Raw genomic sequence first — 27,718 nt, forward strand, 5'->3', positions numbered from 1 at the left:
TGACCGCACTTGCCAGACTGGCATGGAAAACTGTACACTCACGAAGCCTAGCGGCATCATCCATTGTGCCAAATTCAGATTCCAGTTATTTTTGGGTATCCCCCTCCAGGAGCAGCTCATGCATAGGTACTTCGGAACTGCAGCACCCCCAATTTTTCTCAATATATAAATATATTTATTAATTTATTTATATTTGCTTGTAATATTTAATTTTATCATCAACAATCTATAGACTTCTCTTATTTTGTATAAAAAATGATAAAAATCCATCTTGTAGCACGTGGGAGGGCGAAGGATGCTAGCAGCACTGTGTTTACCACAGTGTCATATTGCTAAGCATACAAGCATATGCACGTCACAGTGAGATGCGAGCTATTAACGTAATGTGGCACTGTCTGTCGTGCGGTTCCACTGTTGTTTACATGCAGTTTGTGCCAGTAGTAAAGTGTTCATAGTGCTTATCGTGTTTACTCTGTCTCTTTAAATAATTGGACATTACAATTAAAGGATTTAATTGTAATGTCCAAAAATTGTAAATCCATTCCTTTAATTACAATTAAAGGAATGGATTTTATTTTTAACTAATTTTGAATTATACTAAACTGTATAATCTTATCGATAATAAACAATATTTTTTCATTACACAAAACAAGGAGAATATATTTTATTTTTAAGTAATTTTGAATTATACCAAACTGTATAATTTATCGATGATAAACAATATTGTTTCATGTTTAATTTTTTTTTACATTTTTACCATAATTTTGATATTTTATCCAAACATGTATACACTGTACTTACAGTGTATATGTAGATTTTGAAAGTAAGAGCACCCCCCCCCCCCCATGATTTCAAGCCACGAGCCACCACTGATCCTCTCATACATATCTATGTATTTTCCTAACCTAATGTTTAAACAATATTTTTTGAATGACGACTTTCATTCAGATATGTCACACATCCAAACTGTGGAGAAGAATATCTTCTTCTTAAGCTCTCATGAACCTTTGTTCTTAGCTGTGGACTTCGCAGCCGTATGCTATTATTCCCCCCCCCCCCTCCTGGTATGTTCTATGTCTGTAGATGCATGTGTTCACAGGGTCGATTTGCCTGTTCTGAGGGACAAAAAAAAAACCTCTAGTTCTGTATGAGACTGGCTAACTCACCTTTAGTTGAAAGAGACCAGATGTGTTTCCTCACATTATGGATTTGAATCGAGCTCAGGTCTTTCTGACCAAAGGGCTTCATCCATACCGAGCTCCACAGGCTCCAGAGAAGAATATCACCCATATAAATTGAATAACTGTGCAATTAGCATGAATGCAAGGACTAGAAGTTTTCTCTGGAGTAGTGAATAAACATGATGCCAGAGTTAGTTAATCAATTTTGGAATCATGTGGAATTATAAAGCAGGTGATTATAATAGTCTTAGATGTCAACTTGGGGAAGTTTCGTGGAGGGAGGAATTGGAAGGCTGGGATATCATTATTGCTTGGATAACTGTGAAGGAATATTTGTTAGCAGCAACAGTAAGCTGTATTCCATGAGTGAAGAAGAGGACACAATTTGAAGTAAAGTGAATGACAAACATAATTAAACAGGAACTGCATGTGAAAAAGAGGTTATGGAAGAGATATAAGGAAACAGGTGAAGAGAAGATGCATGAAGAATATAAGACACAGACCAGGAGAGTGACTAGTATGGTAAAGAAGGCGAAACTGGAATATGAGAAAAGATTGGCCCTTAGATCCAAAGAAAATCTTAGGGAATTGTTTAGCTATGTGGCCAGTAGGAGGAGAAACAACTGTGGAAGAATGACATTGTGAGATAAAGAGAATAGAGTGACTGATGCAGAAGACATAGTGGAATTGTTCAATGAACACTTTATTGGAGTATTTCATCCTGGAGGAGTCAATTTTAATACTAGAGGGATAGGGCAGGTTCCAGGTTTAGAGGTGCAGGAGGAGAGTCTGTTCCAAATATTGAGTACTCTGGATGTCAGTAAAGCTTTGGGACTGGATGGTATTTCACTATCAGTTTTGAGAGAATGTGCTAAGGAACTGACATTGCCTTTGACCTGGCTTTTCAATGGCAATGTCAGTTCCTTAGCACAACCGGCTGCGGGAAAGGTGCCCATGGAATGGAAGGAAGGAAGGTAAGATAGTGCCATTGCATAAGGCAGTAGCAGACTGGAAGTGTCTGATTAGAGGCCAGTTTGTGTGTCATCAGTAGTTGGTAAGATCTTGGAGAAAGTAGTGAGGGACTGTATACAGCATTGGGCAGATGAGGGTAATGTTATCTGTGAGAGTCAACATGGATTTGTGAAGGGGTGCTCTAGTTTTTGCAATATGCTAGCCTTTTATAATAAAGTTAAGAGAGCATTAGAGAGGGAAAGGCATATACTACAAGTTTCCTAGACTTAGCAAAGGCATTTGACAGGGTGCCACATGATAAGCCAATATTCAAGTTGCAGCACGTGGGTCTGGATGTCAGATTGGTCAACTGGATTCAGGATTGGCTGTCCGATAGGTATTAGAGAGTTGTGTATGGTGGGGCAGTTTCAAGGAGGCAGAAGGTTACAAGTGGGGTTCCACAGGGCTCAGTACTGGGACCTATATTTGCAGTGCAGATGTGGTAGCCTTGCAAGAGGATTTGAATAAGCTAGTTAGATGGGCAAATGAATGGGGGATATCGGTTCAATGCAGCAAAATGTAAGGTCTTGAGGTTTGAGAAACATTGATGGGACACTGCATACTCTATGGGAGGAGTTATACCAGAGGAAGTAGGAAGACAAGAGATCTGGGGTTGATGACTGATAGAACCTGAAATTTAGGGGTAAAACAGAGGATTGCTGCAATAATGAGAAGGATGCTGACCTGCAGAGATAAAAGGGTTATCATTCCGTTGTATAAGACTCTGATCAGACCACACTTAGACTATTGTTCTCAGATCTGGTCCCCAGGATTTGAAGGGGATAAATTAACTGTGGAAAGGGTACAAAGGCAGATAACAAAGATGGTTTCAGGACTGTACAATGTTAGTTATGAGGATTGGCTGAGGGAGTGTGGACTGCAGAGTGGTGGATAGAAGGGGAGGTGATATGATTGAGACTTTTAAACTGTTGAGAGGTGGTTACAGGGTTGAGTTGACACTGGGGAGTTTTTTCACTTGGTTGAACAGCAGGAAGGAGTGATAACGAGGGGCCATCCCTGTAAGTTACGAAAGGAAACTGTGAGAAAGAGGGTGAGTAGTGGTTTCTTTGCATGGAGGGTAGTTGAACCATGGAATGCATTGCTTGATAGTGGTGAGAGCGAGAATGGTCAGTGAGTTTAAGGAGTGGTATGATAAACTTTGTGTGTCTTAGGAATGACCTCCCATGATGAGTCTTTTGACTCCATGGAGGCCTGAATAATAATAATAATTTTAGGACAAGTATGGCAGGCACTGTGTGAATAATGGTTAGTAATGACTCTATTGAGACAACAAGAAGCATTGCCTCCAACCCAAACTGGCCACTGAACTCTATGAGAATGTTGTAATAATAATAATATGTTGAATAGGTTAGTGAGAAACAGGATCCAGAATTGGGTTGATAACAGTGATATTCTCTTTGATATAGTGCACTGGATTGGAGATTGGTTGTCTTAAAGGCATCAGTAAGTTGCAAATGGCAAAGCAATATCCCAGAAGTGGAAAGTCACTAGTGGTGTGCCTCAAAGGGCCTATTTTAGGGTCATTGCTGTTAACCTGTATGTTCATGAAATTGGGGATATTTAGTTATTTGCATATGATGCTAAGTGGGGAGAACTATGAAAAGTAGAGTAGATATTATGGCTTTACAAAAATACTTCAAGAGACTAAGAATGGACAGATAAATAGGGTTACCAGTTCAAAGTTGCAAAGCGCAAGATTTTAAAATTTTGAAAACAAAAATGGAATGTAGAGTACAGTGGGGATTTACTGGAGGGAGCTGGAGGAAAATAAGTGATCTGGGTATGATGATGGATGTCCTGTCAAGTGTCATCTTCATCAAGAAGGTAGACTATTGTGAACCTCTACTTGAGATTAGAGCCTCACCATCTTATCTTTCCAGCTTGCAGTTAGCATCTTATGTCTGTTCGTGGAGCTGGTTTGCCTGTTTAGAGGAACAAATAACCTAAGTTTCTGGGAGGGAAACCCTCAACCTCTGTATGAGACCAGCTAACATACCTTTGACTGAAAAGCCCTGATTGAGGTTCCTTGTAAATGGGATTCAAACCCAGGTCTTTCCAACCAAAGGGCTCTGTCAAAATCAACTGAACTAAGGAGGTGGTGATGGTGGCTAGGGGTCCTGAAATTTAGAGGACACATTTCTAAAATTGAAGACAACACAAGTTCTGGCAATGATGAAGAGGACACTGACTTGTAGAAATAAAGAATTTTTACAAGGCCTTGATTAGATCAATATGGACTACTGTACAGAGATTTGGTCACCCGCTTTTCAAAAGGATGAAGAAGTATTGGAAAGGATTTAGAGGTGATTGACTAAGGTGGTTTCTTGTCTCTGGAATGTCAAGTATGAAGAAATGTTGAGAAGATGCAATTTACAGGGTGTAGTTGACAGGAAGAGGAGAAGGGGTGATATGATAGTGATGCATCAGTTAGTAAGGGCTTCTTATCAGATTAATGTTGAAGAGGCTTTTCATAGAATGATGAGAAATGAGAGAGAACTAGAGGTCATCCCTGTCAGGAAGCTGTCTAAGGAGGATGTCAGCAAGGAGTGAGGAGTCATTTTTTTGCATGGAGAGTGGTAAATGACTAGAATGCACTGCCTGAGAGTGTAATGTCTACAGAGAATGTGAATATATTTAAGGCATGGTATGATTATTTGTGTGTATGACAGGGGGACTTCCCACAATGAGTCTGACTCCATGGAGGTCTGGGAATAATGATAATAATAATCACTAGTGCATGATACCTGTATATATGATATTAACTGCTGTTTTTTCTATAGGATTTACTTTTAAAAATAATGACCCCTCCCTTACACACACAAAGGTTGTAGATCCTACAGCTCACTACAAGAGAGAGAGACCTTAATAGAGAAGGAACCCACAGATGTTTTTGATCAACTGGACATTGTGTTCTTAGAAAACTCTTAGTAAGAAAGGCTTTTCCATGGAATAGATGCAGATGGAATGAAAAAAGGGAAAAAAAGAGGAGGAAGAGAAGCATATTAAGTTGGTTTGTAATTGGACAATAAATTTATCATAAGCAGCTTCCTCATGTTATAGATTTTGTGGTAAGCGAAAGAATGATAAATGCTAGTTCTAGTGGAATAGCACTTATGGAGGTACCTCTACATAAAACACAAGGCAATGAAGATGAAGTTGATAATGAAGTTGAAGTGAGTCTGGGATAAAGAGGTTTTAGTTGATTAGCCAAATTCTACTCTTCAGAAGACAGCATAATGATTTTTAGGAATGTCTTTCAAAAATTATAAAAATCCTTGACTCTATTCAGCAAAAAGAAAGCAGGTGGTTAATAGCATTTCTCTCTCTCTTGGTGATGCATGGTATGCACAGTTTCTGTTACTTTGTCATTTCTGCAGATGCTGTCACAGTTGGCGTTCAACTGAATTACATGCATCATTTTATCAGTTTCCTCAAATTTAAAACATGAGCAAAACAACCAATGTCAGCTTTTTCCAGAAACAAATTCTGTATTTTAATCTTTATGTTGTAAATCTATTGTACATTAGTTCTATGAGTGGGTTAAGGATTATATCTGGAACCTCTGCTAGAGGCAACCCCCCCCCCCCCCCCCCCGAGATCAGTTCAGGCATCCATTAAGTTGAATGTGGTCTCACTGGGCAATGAAATTCATCTACCATCTCAAGATTGTAACGTCGAATCTCTCCCATACGGTGGGATTTTTTCTTTCTTACTACTAAATTTTGTTAGGAGCCTTTAGCCCATGAATATCATTGTGGATTTTCAACTAAAAAAAAATATCAAAAGAGATTTAAGTAAATGAGAATATAGGACAATCTATTCAAATGCATTTTGCATTTAGTAGAAAGTCTAAAAAATAATCACCTGGATATTCTTGTTTCATTTAAATAACATCCCAAATATGTGTTTCAGTTTTTATTACTTTACTGTTTAACATAATGGAAATAAATTACATAAATATTGGGAAAAAGAATTATTGTGTTTCTAAAAGACAAGGTACACAGTTTTCAAAGAAAATATCCTATTATCTTATAAATTATTTTATTTTTCCCAGCTTTTTTTTTTCATTACCAAATAAATGAATTACAATTTTAAACAATTTCCCAGCCTTGACTGTGGAATACTTTATTTTGAGAACAGAATAGTACTATTTTATTTTGATAAGAAGAAAGTTTGTCATTTGCATTAGTAAATTAACCTTTAAGTAAACTGTGGAGAGCTCCCACAAAATTCATATCGATAAGCATACTTGTGCGATTATATCCATTGTCAGTCCAAATGATTTTACTTAAAGCAATGTAGTTTATCTTTAAAGCAATGTTAAAACTCCAAGGGCATCGGTGCATTCAAGGAAGTAGTTGATGGGCTTGAACCTCCATACTCCAAAAATCTGAACTGCATGTTTATTTGTATATATGCAAGCCCACATAACTGCCCTTTCTTCGTTACAAAAAAAAAAAAATGCTGGAAACTAGAAGCTGTGGTTGACCATGTACAGGGCAACATTCACATTCTGTTAAAGTTCTTTTCCTGAACACCAAACTATACACCATGTATTATACTACATCAAAATGTTCAATGCTTTCCTTCATAATTCAGTAACACAGTAACAAAAAAAGGCTTCTTTCATATTGTCCCAGCACTGAAGAACAGAGTACCACAAAAGTATATATTTGTATTTGTAAGATTTGTGATGCAATATGATGCATTCCTGTCTGTCAATATTTTAGATAGACCTCCAAAATAGTATATTTTTTCTTTAATTCCATGTAGAGAAAGATATAATCTGTACACACTATAATACAAGGGCGGACACATGAGGCCACAACCAGAGACTATCTATATACAGAAACCTGGTAGCAGACATGTCTATGGACTGATGAAATGGAATCCACCTCACTCACTTTTCAGCTTCTTTAAATGGAAAAAATGATGTTATATCAGCACTTCTCTATTTTTTTTTTGTTATTTTTTTCATTTACAGCAACATAGTCATCGATTGTGCATGGCACTCGAAGTGCATGGCAGTTTTTTTTTTTTTTTTTATGATCACCACACAGCACATTTCTTTCTTGGATTCATTGGTGAATCCAGTGGACAGTTGAATTCTTTAGAAAATTCTGGTGAATTGGAAAGTGGACCAATTATCCTGTAATGTAGATGAGAAATTCACTTTTCACATATAATGTCTGTATAAGTAATATTTAAGAAATTATAGTATCAAGTTTTTCTACAAAAAAAAATATTATTTGACATTACTATTTCTTATATTAAACTTTTATTTGAAATGTTTCCAACAAAAGTTTTAATTAAGAATAACCATAAAAGGATAATTAAAGTATTGTGTTGTGTACTGTACAAAAAGTTTTGCATAAAATATTAATCATAACATCATAGTCAGTTTACAGTTAATGAAAAGGATAATTAAAGTATTGTGTTGTGTACTGTACAAAAAGTTTTGCATAAAATATTAATCATAACATCATAGTCAGTTTACAGTTAATAAATGATGAATTCAATATTTTTAACATAAAAAAAGCTGCACATTAATCAATTAATAATAGTGGTCAATGAAAAATTACTTTTATTACACACCAGAAATTAATTTACATGATTCTAATGTATCTTGAAAGCTAACTGAGCTAAAGCTGAATCCACAACTTTAGCTCAGTTAGTAAACACAATGCCCTTTAGTTGGGAAGACCTTGTTTGAATCCTGTCACAAATATGATCCTTTATATGTTCAAACCGAAGGCGAGTTAGGCATTCTTATATGGAAGTGGCAGGGTTTTCCCTAATGGAAACTAAGGTTTTTTTCCAATGGCTAATCATTGCTTCTTTTTTTTTTTATTTGCATACATTAGTTTTGTGTGCATGTAGCCTTGTTTACAAGTGTTAAGCAGTAATAATACAATATCACCTCCACAGCAAGAACAGCTTACTTTCATTACTTTTGGTGTGAAATATGCCATTAAAATAAAAAGTGGGTTCCTCATTATTGCTGTACATTACTGTATATCTTATAAAGGTAATTGACACTATGGATTCAGTAAAAATGCTGGTCTGACTTTTGGAGTGCCAGTGATTTGGACAGAATGACAATATCATATAGCAGATCGTTATCTATTTAACCAATGTGTTTGCATCTCATCATCATTAATTTTCGGATATGTGCTGTCAATGGGGGTGAGCAGGATACTCTAACAGTATTACACAATTAAGTTCACACTATTACTAATGTCCTTGTCTACAATTTTCTTATCTGTCTATCACTTGTCAGCACTCCAGTATTGTCAGATCTTATATTTTTATCTTCCAGCATACTTCTGACTGCATCAATCCATCTAAATCTTGGTCTTCCCCTGGGTCTTCATTTGTGATTTTGGCATCAAACACCTATCTTGCTACCCTTTCTTTTCCCATTCAATTTAAGTGACCTTAGATTAACTCTGCTTACACATTCATGAATGCTAACAATGTCAATTCCTTCCTAATATCTTAATTTTACTGACACCATCTGTTAACTGCTCTAATTTTTCTCGGAACTTTCATAATTGAATTCTAGTCTTTGATCAGCTGTTTTTATTGCTGACTCAACTCTCATAATCCATAAGTTAAGATTACTTTCAAAACTGTCTTATACTGCTATTTTAATGTTTTAGCTTAATTTCTTTCTTATTCCATATAAATTTATTCAGCTGGCTCACTACCAAACCAGCTTTGCTTATTAGATTGTCTATTTCCATTTTTAATTGCCATGTTCACTAAAACCTGTGCCTAAATTGTTGAGATGTTTTACTTGTTCTATAAATTCTCCAATGAAAATGCAGTTGAAGTTTTTTATGTTTGCCTATTTTCATAATTTTGATCTTTTTATTGCTAATTTTCATGCCAAGGTTATTACAGCAGTTATTCAATTTCGTTAAGAAATCCCAGACTTATACTGGATTTATAACATCCTAGTTGATGTTGTAATTTCCTTAAATTATTTAGTAAAAAATGCATAACCACTGTCTAAGCCTTTCCACGAGAATAATCAGTATAAGGTATAAGAGTATAACATCATCAGCATAGAACAAAGAACTAAGCTTGATATCTCTGATTCTGATATCAGGTTTTATGCCACTTTCTTTCATAATGTGATCCATACAGATTATGAAAAGAGTGGAGTTAAAGTACACTCTTGTCTTATGCTTGATTTTACGTGAAATGAACTTTCCATACTTACATTTTTGACTTATGACCTTAGAGAATATGTATGGCTTTGTATAATGTTCCATTTACTTCCATATAATTATAGTGTTCTGAACAGTTATTAGCACCTAGTCATATGCATTTACAGATCTACATAAAACTTAAGTTATATGCAGGGCCGTGCCAACCTGAGGGTGCACCGCACTCGGGCAGGCATTTTATGTAGCTAATATCTAATTTGGATTATACAATGCAGTATTAGGGGTGGCCGATAAAAGTTTGCACCCGGGCGGCAAATACCCTTGGCGTGTCTCTGGTTATATGCATGTGTGTGACTCCAACCACAAAAGGTTGTGAACCTATAGTAAAGTACTGTGGGTGGGATAAGGATTTTTTTTCTATTTTTATTAATGTTTATAATTTTTTACATTATTGTTTATTCATTTTTTCACCTCATCCAGAAATCCTGCTCTAGACACCACACAGAATTTTTTAAAGCAACTTCAGGCCTCCAATAAGGGTAATGGTGGTCTTGCACTGAGCAATGAAATTCATCTTCCACATGCTGGCCTGGTTGGCAAAGTGGTTAGTGTATCCGCTTTCCAGCCAAAAGGCTGCAGGTTCGAATCCCACCATGAGTCCTTGGACTCACTGCAGGTGTCATGTAATAATAATAATAATAATAAAGACAATCACATACATCCATGCCCTCAGAAAAGTTCAAATCTTCAACTTGTTCACCGAAGAGCAGATATGCTAACCACTCAGCCAACCATATTCTCACAATTTCTCAACTATTTGTTGTAAAGTGAAAATCTGTTCCAGGCAACTCCTGTTTGGCCTGAATCCAGCTTATTATTCTCCGAGTTTCTGTTGCAGTTTTTCTTAGCCTTTTCTTAAACATGCTTGCAGCAATCCTGCCTGGAACACTTGGTGCAGAAATTTTTCTGTAATTTTGATATTCTTTTTTATTTTCACATTTTTTTTCTTTTTCTTTTTCATTTTAGAACCCTTTGCAATTCCATCTGTTTCCTTTTGATGGAATCTATGAGAGTTCTACTCTAATTACCCAGAATTAAACCCTCTGAAAGCAGAAGGTCTAGTCTGAAGGATTATGTTATATAGCCTCATAAAGTTTTTATCCTCATTTTTAGTCAATTATCATTTTACTCTAGCTGCCTTATCATATTTCAGGCTTTTGACAGCTTTTCTACCTCAGGTATTTATTGCATTCCTCTTGCATATTTTCTACCATTGTTCTCTCACTGCTTGTTTCAGTTAACAGTCATTCTAAATAATTATTCCAGACATTCAGAATATCTTCAGCTTCAGTTTTCATATCACATTCTTTATCTCTGATTCCATTAATGTATACTCTTTCTTCTGTTTCTAAGCTTTTGGAATAGATTTCAGAACATCATTTTTGTGACATTCATGGTATTTGTTATATATGCTTATCAAACTCTTCCCATGACTTTTGTTTAGCTACTTCTATGCATAGCTTAGCTCTCTCACATATCTCTGTATTTTCTCAGAGCATCTGCCAACTTATTTGATGGTATCTTTCTATATACTCTCTGGCTTTAAAGGACTTCCTCTTTAATTTCTTGTATCCATCATGGAGTTCTGATTTTCCTTTTCTTACAATCAACCTTACCAATATCTGCTTAGCTGAATTAATCAATGTTTTCTTCTAAGTTTGCCATGAAATACTCCAAGGTTTGGTTCTTGTTTTCAAACACTTGCATTTTTCCTCCAATACTAAGTGTATATTTGCAATAATATATTTATACAAGGGTGGTCTGAAAAGTTCTCTGCCTCGACTATAGATGGCAACACTATTGGCAAGAGATTTTTTTCCAATTTTTTACATCTGTTATAAGCATCCATGTGAAACTGCAAGTTATTCTATCAAGTAGTTTGTTTTATATGGCTGTCTAAAGCAAAAGTGTTGTCTGTATCCCTTGAAATGAATAAAATTGAGTATCATGTGGTTATAAAATTCTTTGTAAAAGAAGGTTTAATGCCAAAAGAAATTCATTCGAAGTACATAAAAGTTTATGGGCACTCTTCTCCTTCATTTTCAACAATTAAGAAATGGGCTGCAGAGTTTAAACATGGCCGTACAAGCATGAAGATGATCCATGTGAAGGACGTCCAAAAAGTGTAACACTACCAGAAATCATTCATCAAGTGCACGATATGGTATTGGATGACCAGCAAGTCGAAGTGTGTGAAATTGCTGAGACTATAGACATTTCGAAAGAACGTGTAGGATATATTTTGCATGAAGAATTGTAAATGAAAACGCTTTGCGCAAGATGGGTGCCATGCTTGCTCACAGCAGATCAAAAACACACTTGCATAAAATCTCTGAACAGTGCTTGAGGCATTTTAACAAGAATAAAACTGATTTTGTGCATCGATTTATTACTACAGATGAGACTTGGATTCACCATTACACACCAGAATCCAAGCAGCAGTCAAAACAGTGGGCAGAAGCCAGTTGTTCAGCACCAAAGAAGACAAAGTCGGTTCCATCAGCAGGAGAGGTCACAGCATTGGTATTTTGGGATGCAAAAGGCATTTTGTTTATTAATTATCTTGAAAAGGGTAAAACAATAACCGGGAATATTATTCCGATCTTTTAACCAGACTAGATGAAAAAATTTATGAGACAAGACCCGGTTTGCAGAAGAAAAAAATCATCTTCATCAGGACAATGCATCTGCCCACAAAGTTGTTTTGGCAATGGGAAAATTAAGGGATGTGCACTATGAATTGTTGGAATATCCACCCTTTCCCTAGATATGGCTCCTTCTGACTTGTCTCTTCCCAAAACTAAAACTCTTCCTTGCTGGTCAGCGTTTTTTTTCGAATCAAGAGGTGTATTTTGCAGATCTTACTGAGAACCACTACAAGGATGAGATAATGGCCCTGGAGCATTGCTGGAATAAATGTATTAATTGAAAAATAAAAATAATTTCAAAATTATAAATTCGTGTTTTCATTGTTAGGCCGAGAACTTTTCAGACCACTCTCATATGTGTCTACAGTTTTCACTAATGAAAACTGCTCGACTTTGATTTTTTTAAAACTTTCTTACATGTTTTTTTCTTTTCAACATAATATTTACTCTTATCCTGCTCACTGCCATACAACAATAGTGATGACCTCGTATTTCAAAATCCCCGATACAATATGCCTGTATTCCAAACTAGCCTGAAGATACTGCTGTCATCAAACAGCATGGTTTATGTGAACCTGAACCATCCTAAAGATACTGATGTCATCAATAGCATAGCCAAAATGACTTTCCTTATTTCTTATATCTTTTCTCCATGTGAGCCTGTATCCTGAACCACTGTGAAGGTTCACAGTGGTTCATCAGTAGCATGGTCAAAATGACTTTCCTTATTTCTTGTATATTCTCTCCATGTGCCTGAATCAGTGTGAAGATACTGATCTCATCAGTAGCATAGCCAAAATGACTTTCCATGTTTCTTATATCTTCTCTTCATGTGAATTTGTGCACATCCTTATGTTGGAACATAATGTTAGTGATGACCAATCAGCGTCCAGAACAGAAATCCATGAGGTACTTACCATTATTATTAACTTTCTCCTTTTCTCCCAATTTTCCCCAAACATTGCAATATGTCTTTTATGTCTGGTATTCATTTCCTACTCTGATGTTTAAATCTCCAACAAAGATTAGCTTTTAATTTTTCCTTAGAACACAGTTTGGTTGACTAATTCCCAAATTGACAACCCATTCCCATTTATTCAGTATCCAGCATATACCTATTAATAGAGCACACCATGTGAAAGTGAGGATTGGACATGAAGCCAGAAGCCCTAGTTGGTTTTCTGCATTCTTTAAAGGCTATGTAAAGGTCTCCTCACAGTCATCTAACTTTGACATTTAAGCAACCTAAATTGCATTTTGCATTAAAAAACAAACATTTGATATCATCCCCTACTTAGAATCGGCGATAAGACCAATGCCTCATATTCTTTAGACCTTTCCTAAACCATCATCATCATCATCACAGTATGAAGAGCTGTACGTGTGACAGAAGGGCCTCCCATGATGAGTCTTTGATTCTCTGAAGGTCTGAAGATAATAATAAGGCAGTGGGCCACAATATATCACTACGTGTCTTGAGAGAATGTTTCATGGAATTATTGGCACCCTTGGCACACCTGTTTAACATGAGTCTCAACTTCACAAATAGGGAGGGGGGGGTAGTTAGCATGGCTTTGTTAGGGGAAGCTCATGTTTTAGCAATCTACTTATATACTATTACAAGGTGACAAATTCATGAAAAAGAAACATATAGCATGGATATTTGGAATTTTCAAAGGGCTTTGATGGACTGCCATACAACAAATAGGACTGGATAAGAGACGGTTGGGTTGAATTGATTATTGGTTCAGATAGGTGTTAGCAGGCTGTGTATGGGGGGGGGGGTATCACAAAAGAGGAAGGTCACTAGCAGAGTACCACAGGGGTCTGTTTGTTGCCATTACTGTTTAACTTGTATGTTAATGATAGTGGAACATGTTTAACTGGAGATATGCAACTCTTTGCAGGTGATGAAAAGTTGGGAAAAACTATGAGAAGCAGAGCAGATATCATGGCCTTGTAAGAGGATCTCTATAGACCAGTGGTGTTCAACCTTTTTTACTACGCGAGCTACTTTTCTATAAAAAGTTATTTGGCGATCTACTCTCTTATATATAAGTTATTCCGCGATCTACTCTCTTATATAGATCATGTTCCCCCAATCTGATATCTGATTATGCACAAATAAACAACTAAAAATACACAACTAAAAACTTTATTTGTGTATTTAAAAATTTATTTATCATTTTAATTATTAATTATTTTAATACAACAAAAAAAAAAAACAAATATATTGGAATAAAATATTTATTTCTCTATTTTGGAAAACCAAAGTTAGAAAAAACAACAGATTGATTACAAACGCACAAGTTACAGGAAATGCTGGTTGATTAAGAAAAAAAAAAAGTTAATGTGAAATTTGGCATTGTTTGGACCTCACAATATTTTCATAGTCAAGTTGATATGAAGAAGTGGCCAATCGCAGACAATCATCCAAATGATCATTTGTAATTTGGTTTCTTAATTGATTTTTTATGATGTTCATATTTGAAAAAGCGGATTCTGACAAGTATGTCAATCCGAAACACGACAGAATTTTTCGCGCAATATTAGTTAATATTGGAAATTTTTCATGTGCATGCTTCCAAATGACTTCGTTGTTTATTGATTTTAAATGTAAACTATTTAGAATGTTTATTATCTCAAGTTCTACTTCAGCTTGGTTTATATCAAACAGCCCACTAATTTTATTTGAAATTTCTGTGATGTTCAAGTTTTCTTGAAATGGATTATTGATAAAAGATACAATCATTTCAGTTTTATTAAAATCTTTAAATCTTGAATTTATTTCTTCCTCAACTAATTCTATTTCATGAATAAATTCTTTTAAATCATAGCGAAGCATTTCTTGATTCTGTTCAAAAAATTAATAAATATGGGAAATGTCATTTATATTTTTCTTTAATAAAAGTAAGTATTGTTGGAAAGTTTTTATTGAACTTAACATGTCAATTAAATTTTTATCTCTACCTTGTAACTCTAAATGTAAATTGCTTAATTTTGTACAGAAACCTACTAAAAATGATAAGTGTAACAACCATTGTTTTATCATTCAATTGTGGAAAATTATCTCCTTTTTCATCAAAAAAAATTTTTATATCGTTAATTAATACAAGAAATCTTTCTAAAAATTTACTTCTGCTGAGCCAGTGAACATTATTGTACAACAGAAGTTCCCTATCATCATCTGCCTGTAATTTAAATAACCGCCGTTGCAGGGGGGGCTTTTCCTCGAACAGAATTTACAATTTGAAATGTAATATCCAAAACATCTTTTGTGTTTAATCTTTTACTACACAGTACTTGTTGGTGAATAATACAGTGGTATTTAAAAAAATCTGGATATTTGTCATCGTTTTTACATAATGAAATGAAGCCTGATTTATTACCTATCATTGCAGGAGCACCATCAGTACCAACAGACACAAGTTTAAAAAGCGGAAGTTTGTGTTGTTTCACAAATTCATCAAATGCCGAAAAAATGTCTTCTTCCCTAGTCCTTCCCAATAATGGTATAATTTTCAAAAGTTCTTCTTTACTTGAATAATCTTGAAATACCATGCGAATAAATACCATTAACTGAGCAATATCAGTGAAATTGTTTGATTCATCAAATTGTAATGAAAACGCAACATGAATGTCTGACATTAACCTGGCCTGGAAACTTTTCTCCAGCAATTTGAAACCTTGTCTGCAGCCTAGAAGTAGTCTCTCTAGTGATATCTCAAACCGAGAAGCTCCTTTCTGGAAAACTCCTCTCTCAAACAACGTGGATCCGAGCAGTCTCTCTAACAGCGACTCTGGACCAGGCGGCCTCCTCTCTGACAGCAATTCTGGAACCGGGACCCTTCAGCTTGCTTCAGTCCCTTTTTATTAGGCCTCCTCTGAGGCCTTGCATGAAGTTTGGCAACCCTCAAAGAATCGGTATGAGTTTTTCATCTTAAGTTTCAAGTTCGGCACGCCTGTTGTTTTCCTCCGCTTTCTTTTGACTGTAAGTTGCCGGCCATCAGAAAGTTGTTTGAACTCTTTCTGACTGACTTCGGAGATGTTTACACAGAGCCTGCAAGCCTTTCTCATACATACAAGTTTCAATAACAATCTTCCTAATGCCGCCATGTACAGCTTCGGCGACAAAAACATTGCCTGTTTAAAGCAATTAGCTTCAAAAGAGTTATTTACAAAAACATCTAATACAAACTATACCGAGACAAACGAAGTTTATATTTTTACAATATTCACATGAGACTTAACTTAAGTAAAAAATCGATGTAATGTGCTTTGGAATATTTAATATTTAAGCTACAATCGAGTTTTTACACTTTGCTTATTATCGTATTCACTTGGCTCGCTGTTTGACTTCCGCTGATCCAAATTAATTTATTTACCCAAACTTATAAGAAAATTACTGATTTGACAATTTTAACGAAAAATAAATAAACAATAGCAATACACTTAAAGCGAATTAAAAATAATACAAAATAATGATAAATAAAATATTATGTTTTCAGTTTTAATTAAATTTGTAAGTAAGGAGGAATACACAAGAGATCGACCAAAAAGCGTTCCACGATCGACTGGTCGATCACGATCGACGGGTTGAACACCCCTGCTATAGACTATATGAGTGGGAAAACTCACATAGTCTACAGAGATGACAGATCTAGGAGTGATGGTGGATAGAGACTTGAAATTTAGGAGTCACACTGTGAGAACATCAGACAGATTATGGCAATGATGATGAGGAGGAGGAGGAACTTGACATACAAAGGCAAAGAGGTTATGGTTCCCTTGTATAAAGCCTTGGTCAAGTTACATATGGACTACTGTGATTTGGTCACCTCATTTTCAAGGGAATGATATCTTCTAGAGGATCCATAGAAGGTTCACTGTTGGTGAAGCTTAATCTCTCCTGAGTGAATACAACTTGCACAGCCTTTTGAATAGGAGATGTGATTGAAACATATAATTTGGTGAGGGATTGTTATTGTTACTTGATTAATTTGGAGAAGATATTTCATATAGTAGACCCAACCAAGCATAGAACAAGAAGCCATGCCTGGAACAAGGATGTAAGCAAGTGAGTGAGGAGCAAGTTCTTTGGATGAAGAGTTGTTGGTGAGTGGAACGTGTTGCCTCATGTGGTGAGTGCAGAAACTATGAATGAGTTTAAGACACAGGTCAATTATCTTTTTACATGATAGTATGTACCTCTGGTAATGAGTATTTTGATTCCATGAAATCAAGAAAATTGGGCCTCCACAAAAATATTTTACTTCAGGAAAAGAGCATAAGAACCAAGACTTTTGAATAAATTATACTTGCCAAGAAATTATATTGCTGTTTTATCCTATGTTCAAGTGTAGGCAAGCAATGAACATTAAGTATCTTCGTAAACTAGCTACTTAGATGTTAACGACTTTACATAAATTAGCTTAGTATCTCATAATGCAAAACACAGTTCCTTTTGGGCATCATTCAACATATTGTTGTACGAGTCCATTGACAGTGCTTGTTATCGTTGAACTCTTTTTTCAAATGCTTAGAAATGTCACATAAAAAACATGAATATGAAGAGGAACACAGAAGTTTTAGGCCAGAATGGGAAGAGGAGATTCTTTTCTATGAAATGACGAAGTAAACTAATGTGTGCCATATGCCAAATAACACTTATGCAATTCAAAGTCAGCAATCTCAAGTGTCATTATGATACACATCACAGTAATATTAGTAAAGAATTTCCTCTTGGCTCTGATCTCAGGTGAACTAAACTTTCAACTTTGAAAGAACAATTCCATGGTCAGAGTAAATTGATGTCCATGTTTCCTAAGGAGGCTGATGTTACTACCTTGGCTGGTTTTATTTTAGCATTTAATATTGCATAGGCAAAATGTCATTACACGGAAGGTGAATTTGTCAGGAAGAATACTGCACGAATAATTTCAGTTTTAGACCTGAATAATAAAAAACTACTCAAACTGATTGAATAGATGCCAGTCTCCAGGCATACAATTGAAAGGAGAATTTCCATTATTAGTGTTAACATTGTAAATAACTTACACCATAACTTGAAAAACTGTCCTGCATTTAGTCTGGCTTTGGATGAATCTACAGATATTCAGGATAAACTACAACTAGCTACATTTGTCTGCTTTGTATCTCACGACCTAGAAGTCAAGGAAGAGCTATTGGACTTCATAGCGTTGAAAGAAACAAAATGTGGCTCTGATATCAAAGAAGCTCTCGATGTTGCACTTACAAAAGCTTTGGTATCGTGCAAAAAATCATCAGCATTGCAACCAATGGTGCTCCAGTTATGAGGGGTAAAACTAAAGGGCTCATACGGCTCCTTGAGAATGATGATTCACATCCTGCTTTCCTACCTGCGCATTGCATTATTCACAGGGAACATCTAGTTGCCAAGTGTTTTTAATTTGGAAGGTAGTTCAAAGAATTGTCAGTTTTATTTGTTCAAGTGCTAAAACGCATTTCAAAAGCTTTCTCAATGAGTTGAACTGTGATGAGATTCCTAATGACATATCGTGGTTTTGCTTAGTATGTTAATCTTATGTTAGAAATGGCATCTTTCACCTATGTTTTACAGATATTAAAAGTTTCACTTCAAGGGAAAGAAATACTGATAACCGATCTTGCACAGACTGTGCTAAGTTTCCAAAGCAAACTTCAATTTTTCCAGAGATACTTGAAAAATAAAACTTTCAATCACTTCATTTGTCTAAAGAAAATACTGACAAATTTGCCAGGAGTGGAATTAGAAACAGGATCTTATGTTAGCAAATTAAATTATCTGGCTGAAGAATTCAACAATTGATCTTTTGCGACCTCGAGAACTTTAAGCCAACATTCGATTTTTTGGAAAATCCTTTTCCTCACGAACACGCTTGAGTGCAGTTGTCCTATTTCAAAACCAATTGTGATGAATGTCGCAGCTGCAGAACTGGTGCTTTTGGAACTTCAAGAGGATAAAGGACTGAAGCTAGTGAAGGACTAGTGAAGCAAAGTGGATGTTCTGTAATTGAGTTTTGGAAGCAAGTTCTGGACCAATGGTACAACACGTATGCAATGTGCCAGAAACTGATCTCCATTTTTGGGACCACATACTCCTGTGAAGCACTATATTCGACTCAAATTTATTAAATCTAAATATAGATCTGTTTTAAATGACGAACATTTGAACAAGCTTGTAAGAACCGCTTTAACTAATTAAACACCTAATTTTAATGAGCTTACTAAAAAATGGATACAAGGAAGGTCTCTACTAGTAAATAGGTAACTAAAATTATTGTGTTTCTAATTGTTCAAAGTAAACTTCATTTAATCTGTTTTGAATTAAACTTTTTAATTGCAGTAATTTTTATTAACCCCATCTTTCTCTCCCTCTTCTTTTTTTTTATTTTGTTCTTCTGTTTTGTTGTCTCCTCTTCTCTTTTTGTTTATTTTTTCATGGTAGAGTGTGAAGAGCTGCGTGACACGTGGACGCAAGCCATACGCGGCTCACGAGCCATGTTGTGGTCACCCCCTGCATTATACAATACTAAGTCAACTGATGTGAACTCATTGGCCTCTTGCTTACAATTGGATAAAGGATTAAAAAGAATACACTTTCTTGGCATATATAATTTACCTGTAACCAAAGGTGATATATCTTTTTTTTTTTTTTTTTTCTACATGTGTATGAGAAATATATGAATTCTGCATTAATTTAACTTTGGTATTTTCCTGGGTCTGGCTTTCACTGATGATGTTTTCGCATGCTCATCAGAGATCCTCCTGTTCTCTGGCAGAGCAATAGGCATTTGCACACTATGCTTGTGTACTCCCATATGGAGCTGATTATTGGACACTTAGTGAGTTATTGCTCTCTACTGCATGGGAGGAGGTGCTAAGGTTTGCATAGTGTTTCAGATGCGGTTAAGAAATTATTGAGATTTTTAAGAGATTTCTGAGTTATGTGAGAGAGAAACCTTTTTTGGGTCATTCATGAGTTTTTGGAATCCAAAAGATACTGAACAAATGAAATACTTGGTAAAGTTCAAAGTGGTATCAACTCCCCCCCCCCTGCATAGTGTTTCAGATGTGGTTAAGAAATTATTGAGATTTTTAAAAGATTTCTGAGTTATGTGAGAGAGAAACCTTTTTTTGGGTCATTCATGAGTTTTTGGAATCCAAAAGATACTGAATAAATGAAATACTTGGTAAAGTTCAAAGTGGTATCAACTCCTCCCCCCCCAACTTAATGTAACTTAGCCATTATGGGTAAATATGATAACTCGATGTGAAGGTAAAATTTACTACCCAGATCGATTTATTTATAACAAAGTGCAACAAGATAGCAGCTAGACATCACTAAAGATTCACTTCACTTCCTTCATTCTCACTTGAACATTTCTGAAAAATCATGGTATACAAAGACTGACGAGCAGAGTAGAGTCTCATCAGGACATTATTGTAATGGAGTCCACGTGGTTAGCCTAGTGGCTTTACGCTTTGCAACCATATACCTGGGGAAGGAGTGTCCTAGGTTCGATTCCCATCACTGATGTGAGGAGTTTAAGGATCTTCCTCAGCCATAGCCAAGTTAGCCGGTCTTGGGCGTGGACAGCAGGATTTCTCCCCCAAGGTTATCTTGGGTTTTTTCATCCCGCAAGCAGGCAAACCGGCCCCTTGAACACACATGGATCTACAGCCATAAATACTTAACCTCCCCATGAGGGGGGGCTCAACTCACCCCAATAGGGACGAGGGAGAAAAGGGAGGGAACTCCATACGAATAAATAAATAAAATTGTAATGGAGCAACAATACCAGAGGAAATGGAATGTTGGAATAATTGAGTAGATGGAGAAAAGGTAATTCCATCATAGAGTGGAGTTAGGAGTGATGCAACTAATTACAGACTAATCAGTCAATATCTCTACTGTGATCAGGGTAATGGAGATGCTGCTTGATTACAGCAGAGATACTGCTGCTGTGCTGTGATCAAGGTAATGGAGATGTTGCTTATGAATTGAATTCAAAGATAGGTGGATAGTAATATGATTCAATAGACTTATTTCTAGAACAGTTCTAAAAATATGTCAATTTAATAATAATAAAAATTAAAAAAACATGGCATACTCCCTTTTAAATGCACACAGATCTTAATGAGAAATGTGGGCTTGTATCGAACAACAAAAGTTATTCATTTTAAGTTACTCATAGTGTTTATCATATTTTAAAACACTTTTCTTTTTTGCTGATGCTTGTTTCCACATACCATGGAAGTTTTGATGGAACCATAGCACTGGCTTAATAAAAGCTTAGAAAAAAAAAATCTGAACAAACAACACATTATAGACAATTATCTTTATGAGCAAATCCAAATACTATGTAGGAAATACTGTATTTATGTACATTTCTTTCTTTACAACTTCTGAAAAGATGTGGTATTAACACACCTTTCATAAGTGGAAACTTTCATGCTTAAATCATTCTTATAGCTGCACCAGTTACTTTCATACTTAGATCAGTAATAGTTCCATTAACTTGTGTTGTTTTAAAAAAGCAAATCTAACTTATGCTATTGACTCATATGGCAAATAAATTTAATCCATAATAATTATAATTATTATTATTATTACCCCAAGATCTCATGGAGTCAAAGACTCATCTGGGAGGTCCTTTTATCACACACACAGCTAATCATACCGTGCCTTGAACACATTCAAACTACTTGCAGATACCACACTCTCAGGCAAGGCATTCCAATCATTCACAACTCTGCATGAAAAAAACCTACCTCTCACTCCCCTACTCACACCCTCTTTATACAGTTTCCAGGGATGACCTCTGGTTCTCCCCCGATTTCCCACTATTTTCTGTAGAAGCTCTCCAGCATTGATCCTATAACAACCCCTTAATAACTTGTAGGGCTCTATTATATTTCCCCTCTTCCTCCTGTCCACCAGACTCTGCAATTTGCATCTTCTCAATCTTTCCTCATACTCGACATTCCAGAGGTCAGAAACTACCTTAGTCAATCGCCTTTGGACCCTTTCCAACATCTCTTCATCCTTCTGAAAAACAGGTGACCAAATCTTGGCACAATAGTCCATGTGTGTCCTAATCAAAGCCTTATACAACGGAACAAGAATCTCCCTACTTCTACACATCCGCATCATTCCCAGAAGCCTTTGTTTAATATTGTGATGAAGGTGGTAACAGAGGAGGTGAGAGAAGATGCGCCTTGGACAATGTTGTATGCAGATTACATCTTGCTATGTGCAGATTCAAGAGAAGAAGCGGGAACTAAACTGGAAAGATGGAGAAAAGTACTGGAAGAGAGAGGTATGAGAATGAGCAGAAGTAAGATAGAGTATATGTGTTGCACAGTGGGCGGCGGACAGGAGACAGATCTGAAGCTGGAAGGAAATGTCATCAGGAAGGTGAGAGACTTTAGATACTTAGGTTCAACAGTGGAAGAAGATGGACGAGCTGAGAAGGAAGTGGGATGCAGGATACAAGTGGGTTGGAGAAACTGAGGGAGATGACTGGAGTGTTATGCGATAAGAGGGTGCCGATCAATCTGAAAGGCAAAATCTATAGGATAGTAGTGAGGCCAGCTATGACATATGCTATAGAAACTGTGGCCCTGAGGAAAAATAACATCAGCAGGATGGAAGTAACAGAGATGAGAATGCTTAGGTGGATGTGCGGTGTGACCAGAAAGGATCGTCTGAGAAATGACAATGTCAGGAGAACAGTGAAAGTTACAAACTTAGGAGTGAAAATACAGGAGGCAAGGTTGAGATGGTTTGGTCATGTGATGAGGAGGGAGGACAAATATGTCGGAAGAAGGGTCATGCAGATGGATGTGCAAGGAAGGTGGATGCGTGGGCGGCCAAAGAAGAGATGGAGGGAGCTGGTAGGAGAGAACTTGAGTAAGAACTTGGATGTGGTGACAGCCCAAGACAGGAAGGGTTGTGAGGAGACTGATTATAAACAATGACCCCACTTAAGTGGGAGAAGCTGCAGAAGAAGAAGAAGAAGAATGTCCTCTGCATCATTCCCAGAAGCCTTTGTTGTTTTCACAATTTTGGGTGTGTCCCCTAAATTTCAGATCCTTATCCACTATCACCCCCAGATCTCTTATTTCTTCCAACTCCAACAATATATCCTCACCAAGAATAAATTCTGCACCCCATCTTTGTTTTTCAAATTTTAAAACCTTACATTTTGCAACACTGAACTCATCTCCATTTCCGTGCCCAATCACTCCATTTATTCAAGTCTTCTTGTAAGGCCACAACATCTTTACTACTCTTCATGGTTCGTCCCAACTTTGCATCATCTGCAAACAACTGAATATCTCCATCCAAATCTTCACCTATATCGTTAATATACAAGTTAAACAGTAATGGCCCTAAAACAGATCCCTAAGGCACTCTGCTAGTGACTTTCCTTTTCCTTGACATCGCTCTCCCATACACAACTTGTTGATACCTATCAGACAGCCAATCTCCAATCCAATGCACCAATCTAATATCCAACCCCATCCGCTCCAATTTGACTATCAATTTATTATGAGGTACTCTATCAAAAGAATTTGCAAAATCCAAGAATATTGCTGTGTATCCTTCTCATCTGTCCAAGGAAGCAGTCACTTTATTGTATTAAATAAGTAGATTACTAAAACATGATTTCCCTTTAGCAAATCCATGCTGTCCATCAAAGACAACACCATTGTTGTCAACCCAACTCTGGATCCTACTTCTCACAAGCTTCTCCAACAACTTAACCACAGCACCTGGCACACAGATAGGCCTATAGTTTGATGCTCGAGTTCGATCACCTCCTTTATGAAGTGGCAAATCTTGCCCTCCTTCCACTCCTTAGGGACTTGACCGAGTGCAAGACTCGTATTAAAAAAATATGTCAAGACAGGTGTCAACTCCCTGGCACATTCCTTCAGAATACATGGCAATATATTATCAAGTCCCACAGTCTTATTAACATCTAGTTTACTCAACTCTCCATACACCTCTTGATCACTTATGGTCAGTCTCTCCTCCCCATCATATCTACTGCTCTCAATCTCTCCATGAAGTCACATTCACAAGATTCAAAGACCTTTATGAATTGCTCATTAAGTATCTCCACGACACACATTCTACAACAGCTGTCTTTATACCATTTTCTCCTATCAATGTCATCCTTCCATAATCATTCTTTATTTTGCTGGCTACATATCGAAAGAACTCCTTAGGATTCTTTTTGGCTTCATTAGCTAACTGCTGTTCATACCTCTCTTTAGCTACCCTCACCAACCAAGTCACCCTCCTTGCCTGGTCTTTGTAGACCTCATGGAATAGGTTATTTCCACTTCTCTTATGCTGCTTCCACAATGCCCTCTTCTCTGTATCATATGCTTAATCTCTTTATTCATCTATCTCGCACCTACCTTATTTAACCTTCTCACCCTTGGAATACACTTAGACATTGCACCTACTAGATAATTTTTGAAAATCCCCCAAGCTGCATCGATCTCTTTTCCAGCTAACTCCTCATCCATGCTACACCTGCAAGCTGTCTCCTGAGCTCTTCATAATCACCCCCTCCCCCCCTTTAATTCCACATATACACTTTTCTCACAGAGGTCCTTACACTGCTGGCAACCACCCAGGTAATCACCTCATGGTCACACCCTTTTCTCACAGTGGTCCTCACACTGCTGGCAACCACCCAGGTAATCACCTCATGGCACACAATCATAATAACATTAATTTCAAGAAATGACTGTTGGTGACCAGAGCCTAGAATGAACAAAATGCATCATTAGATATAAATTTGAATGAAATAACAAAAATAGAAATTACAAAAGCAATAACTCAGATCAAAACAGGTAAAACACTGGGAGCAGACAACATACCAGGCAATATACTAAAAGCAAATCCAAAACTTATAGCAGAGATGTGAAAAGTTTTTTACCTTGGATATAATATATGTTAAAGATACCAAGTAATTTTATAACTTTGGTTTTAATCCTTTTTCCCAAGTAAGCAAACAGACAAGTAAGTCAAATTTGCATCTGAACGTGGTTGAAGAGTTGCCTTGGTGTTGCACCACCACTATAAGTCTTGAACCACGTTCAGGCACAAACTTGATTTACTTGTCTGTTTGCTTACTGGGGAAAAAGGATTAAAACCAAGGTTATAAAATTACTTGGTATCTTTAACATATTTATAGCAGAGATATTATATCCAACTAACCAAGTGAAAAATAAACTTTCAACATCTTTCTCTAAATCCAGAGTAATTTATTAAAAAGGTGACACCATTTGGCAACTCCTATAGGTAGAGATGACCTTGCTAATGCTTCTGGCTGGTATCTCCACTTGGGCCTGGCTCTCACTGAAGAGACCTCAATAAAGGTCGAAACTAGTCTGGGTAGTGGCCATTCCCTTAATGCATAACATTAGACATATCTGCAAGGAGATGTGTTTTGCATTATGGGAGATACTGAGACAGGAGTGATGTTAGCTTGCTCCACCTTTGCAAGGAGTTGCCCTGATGTTGTACCACTTTACCCCAGTCCTGAAGATACTTTCAGGTGCAAACTTTGTTGCTCACACTTGGATAAAGGATTAAACTAAATTTATTAGATATTATGTCCCTTACTAAATGAGATATGGCAAAAAGAGGAGTGGCCTAAGGAATGGAATACTGGGTAAATTACCCAAAAAGGGAACCTATCTGAATGCAAAAATTTGAGAGGTATAACATTGCTGAGTGTTATAAGTAAAATACTAGTAGAAGAGAGGGAATGAGAGAGAGGTATGGGAATGCTAGCAGACGAGAGGATGGAAACAGTAGGAGAGAGGGAATGAGAGAGAGGTATGGGAATGCTAGCAGACGAGAGGATGGAAACAGTAGGAGAGACGGAATGAGAGAGAGATATGGAAGTGCTAGAAGAGGAGAGAATGGAAACGGTAGGAGAGATGGAATGAGAGAGAGGTATGGGAATGCTAGAAGACGAGCGGATGGAAACAGTAGTAGGAGAGACAGAATGAGAGAGGGATATGGAAGTGCTAGAAGTGGAGAAAATGGAAACAGTAGGAGAGAGGGAATGAGAGAGATGTATGGGAGTGCTAGAAGAGGAGAGAATGGAAACAGTAGAAGAGAGAGGTATGGGAATGAAAGAAGAGGAGAGAATGGAAACAATAGGAGCAAGGGAATGGTAAGAGGTATAATGTATGGCGACTCAATGATCCGTGGTGTTCAAGATAGGATGCGTGAGGAGTGTTTGCCAGGAGGAACAATAGAAAGGGTGGCTATGGAGAAAGGGTGGATGAGATGATTGTGATGGTAGGAACGAATGACTTGAGTGGTAATGTAAGTCGGGCAGCGAGAGATATGAGATTTTTGCTTGAGACTGTACGGAAGAAGACAGAGAGAGGAAAAATAGTGTGCGTGTTGCCTAGGTATGATAATGATGAGCTGAGCAGAAAAGCGGTGATATTGAATGGCATAATAGCGAGAATGTGTGACAAGAGAGGACTGGTATATGTGGATGCCTGGAGTGTGTTTGAGGAAAGAGAGGAGTTGTATGCGAGAGACCGTTTACAACTGAATGAGGAAGGACGTAGGCATCTGGAGAGATTGCTGTTCTGAACGAGTCAGTGTATCCCAGGGAGGATGATAGCAGGGGTGGCCTCTTGTGGGAATGGATACTTGGGAGAAGGGAGACAATGTCAGGTAACACTGAGCCCAGTGGAGTCCAGAAGAGATAATGCTGGGTATAGAAACAATGGCATTTATATGCTGTATACTAATGCCAGGAGTATCCGGAATAAGGGAGAGGAATTGGTGGCGCAGATAGCATCAGCCTGGCCAAAAATTATTGCGATCACTGAGACGTGGTTGACAGAGGGGGATATAACAACAGGAATAGAAGTCGCTGGGTATAGCATTTTTCGTCAGGATAGGAGGGGAAAGCGTGGTGGTGGGGTACTGCTTATGATAAGTGATGACCTATGTCCTCTAAGAGTGGAGAATTTGGAAGGAAGTGAGACAAATGATTTTGAGAGCATATGGTGTGAGGTAGAGGTAGGCAAGACAGGATATTTAGTGGGGTGTTGCTACAGACCCAGGAGCACAGAGGATGGGGACCAGGAGATGTTTAGACAGCTAAGTTTGGCAAGTGCAAGAAGAATGATTGTTATGGGAGATTTTAACTTCAGTAGTATAAATTGGAGAGAGGAAGATGCATGTAGCAATAGGGGAATGGAATTTCTAGAATTCTTGAGGGACAAATGTCTTAGGCAACATGTAACAGAGGGAACAAGAGGTTCAAAAATTTTGGATTTGGTTATAGCATCAGAAGAGTTGATAATAACTGAGTTGACGTCTCTCCCACCAGTTGGAGAGAGTGACCATATGGTGTTGACTTGGAAAATGAATAGACATGCAGGAGTATCAAAGAGACGGGAACTTATGTGGAATTATAAGGCAGGTGATTATAATAGTCTTAGACGTCAACTTCGGGAAGTTTCATGGAGGGAGGAATTGGAAGGCGAAATTGTGAAAGAATATTTGTAATCAGCAATGGTAAGTTGTATACCACGAGTG

At 37.0% G+C, this 27,718-nt stretch overlaps 1 protein-coding gene across 2 annotated transcripts in view; it reads right to left on the reverse strand.

Annotated features, from left to right (window-relative positions):
- Positions 1-6,336: 6,336 nt before the first annotated feature.
- Positions 6,337-27,718, reverse strand: part of LOC150105310 (neprilysin-2-like) — a 493,284-nt gene continuing 471,902 nt past the window's right edge. For both annotated transcript variants that reach the window (XM_090394688.1, XM_090394687.1), the window contains one exon: positions 6,337-7,362. In XM_090394688.1, coding sequence (XP_090250814.1) covers positions 7,263-7,362 — 100 coding nt within the window. In that variant the 3' untranslated portion in view covers positions 6,337-7,262. The remainder of the gene's footprint in view (positions 7,363-27,718) is intronic.

This window comes from Typopeltis vanoorti, chromosome 6, assembly GCF_054136105.1.
Source record: "Typopeltis vanoorti isolate ZY-2024b chromosome 6, IOZ_Tvanoo_1.0, whole genome shotgun sequence".
Taxonomy (NCBI): Eukaryota; Metazoa; Arthropoda; class Arachnida; order Uropygi; family Thelyphonidae; genus Typopeltis; species Typopeltis vanoorti.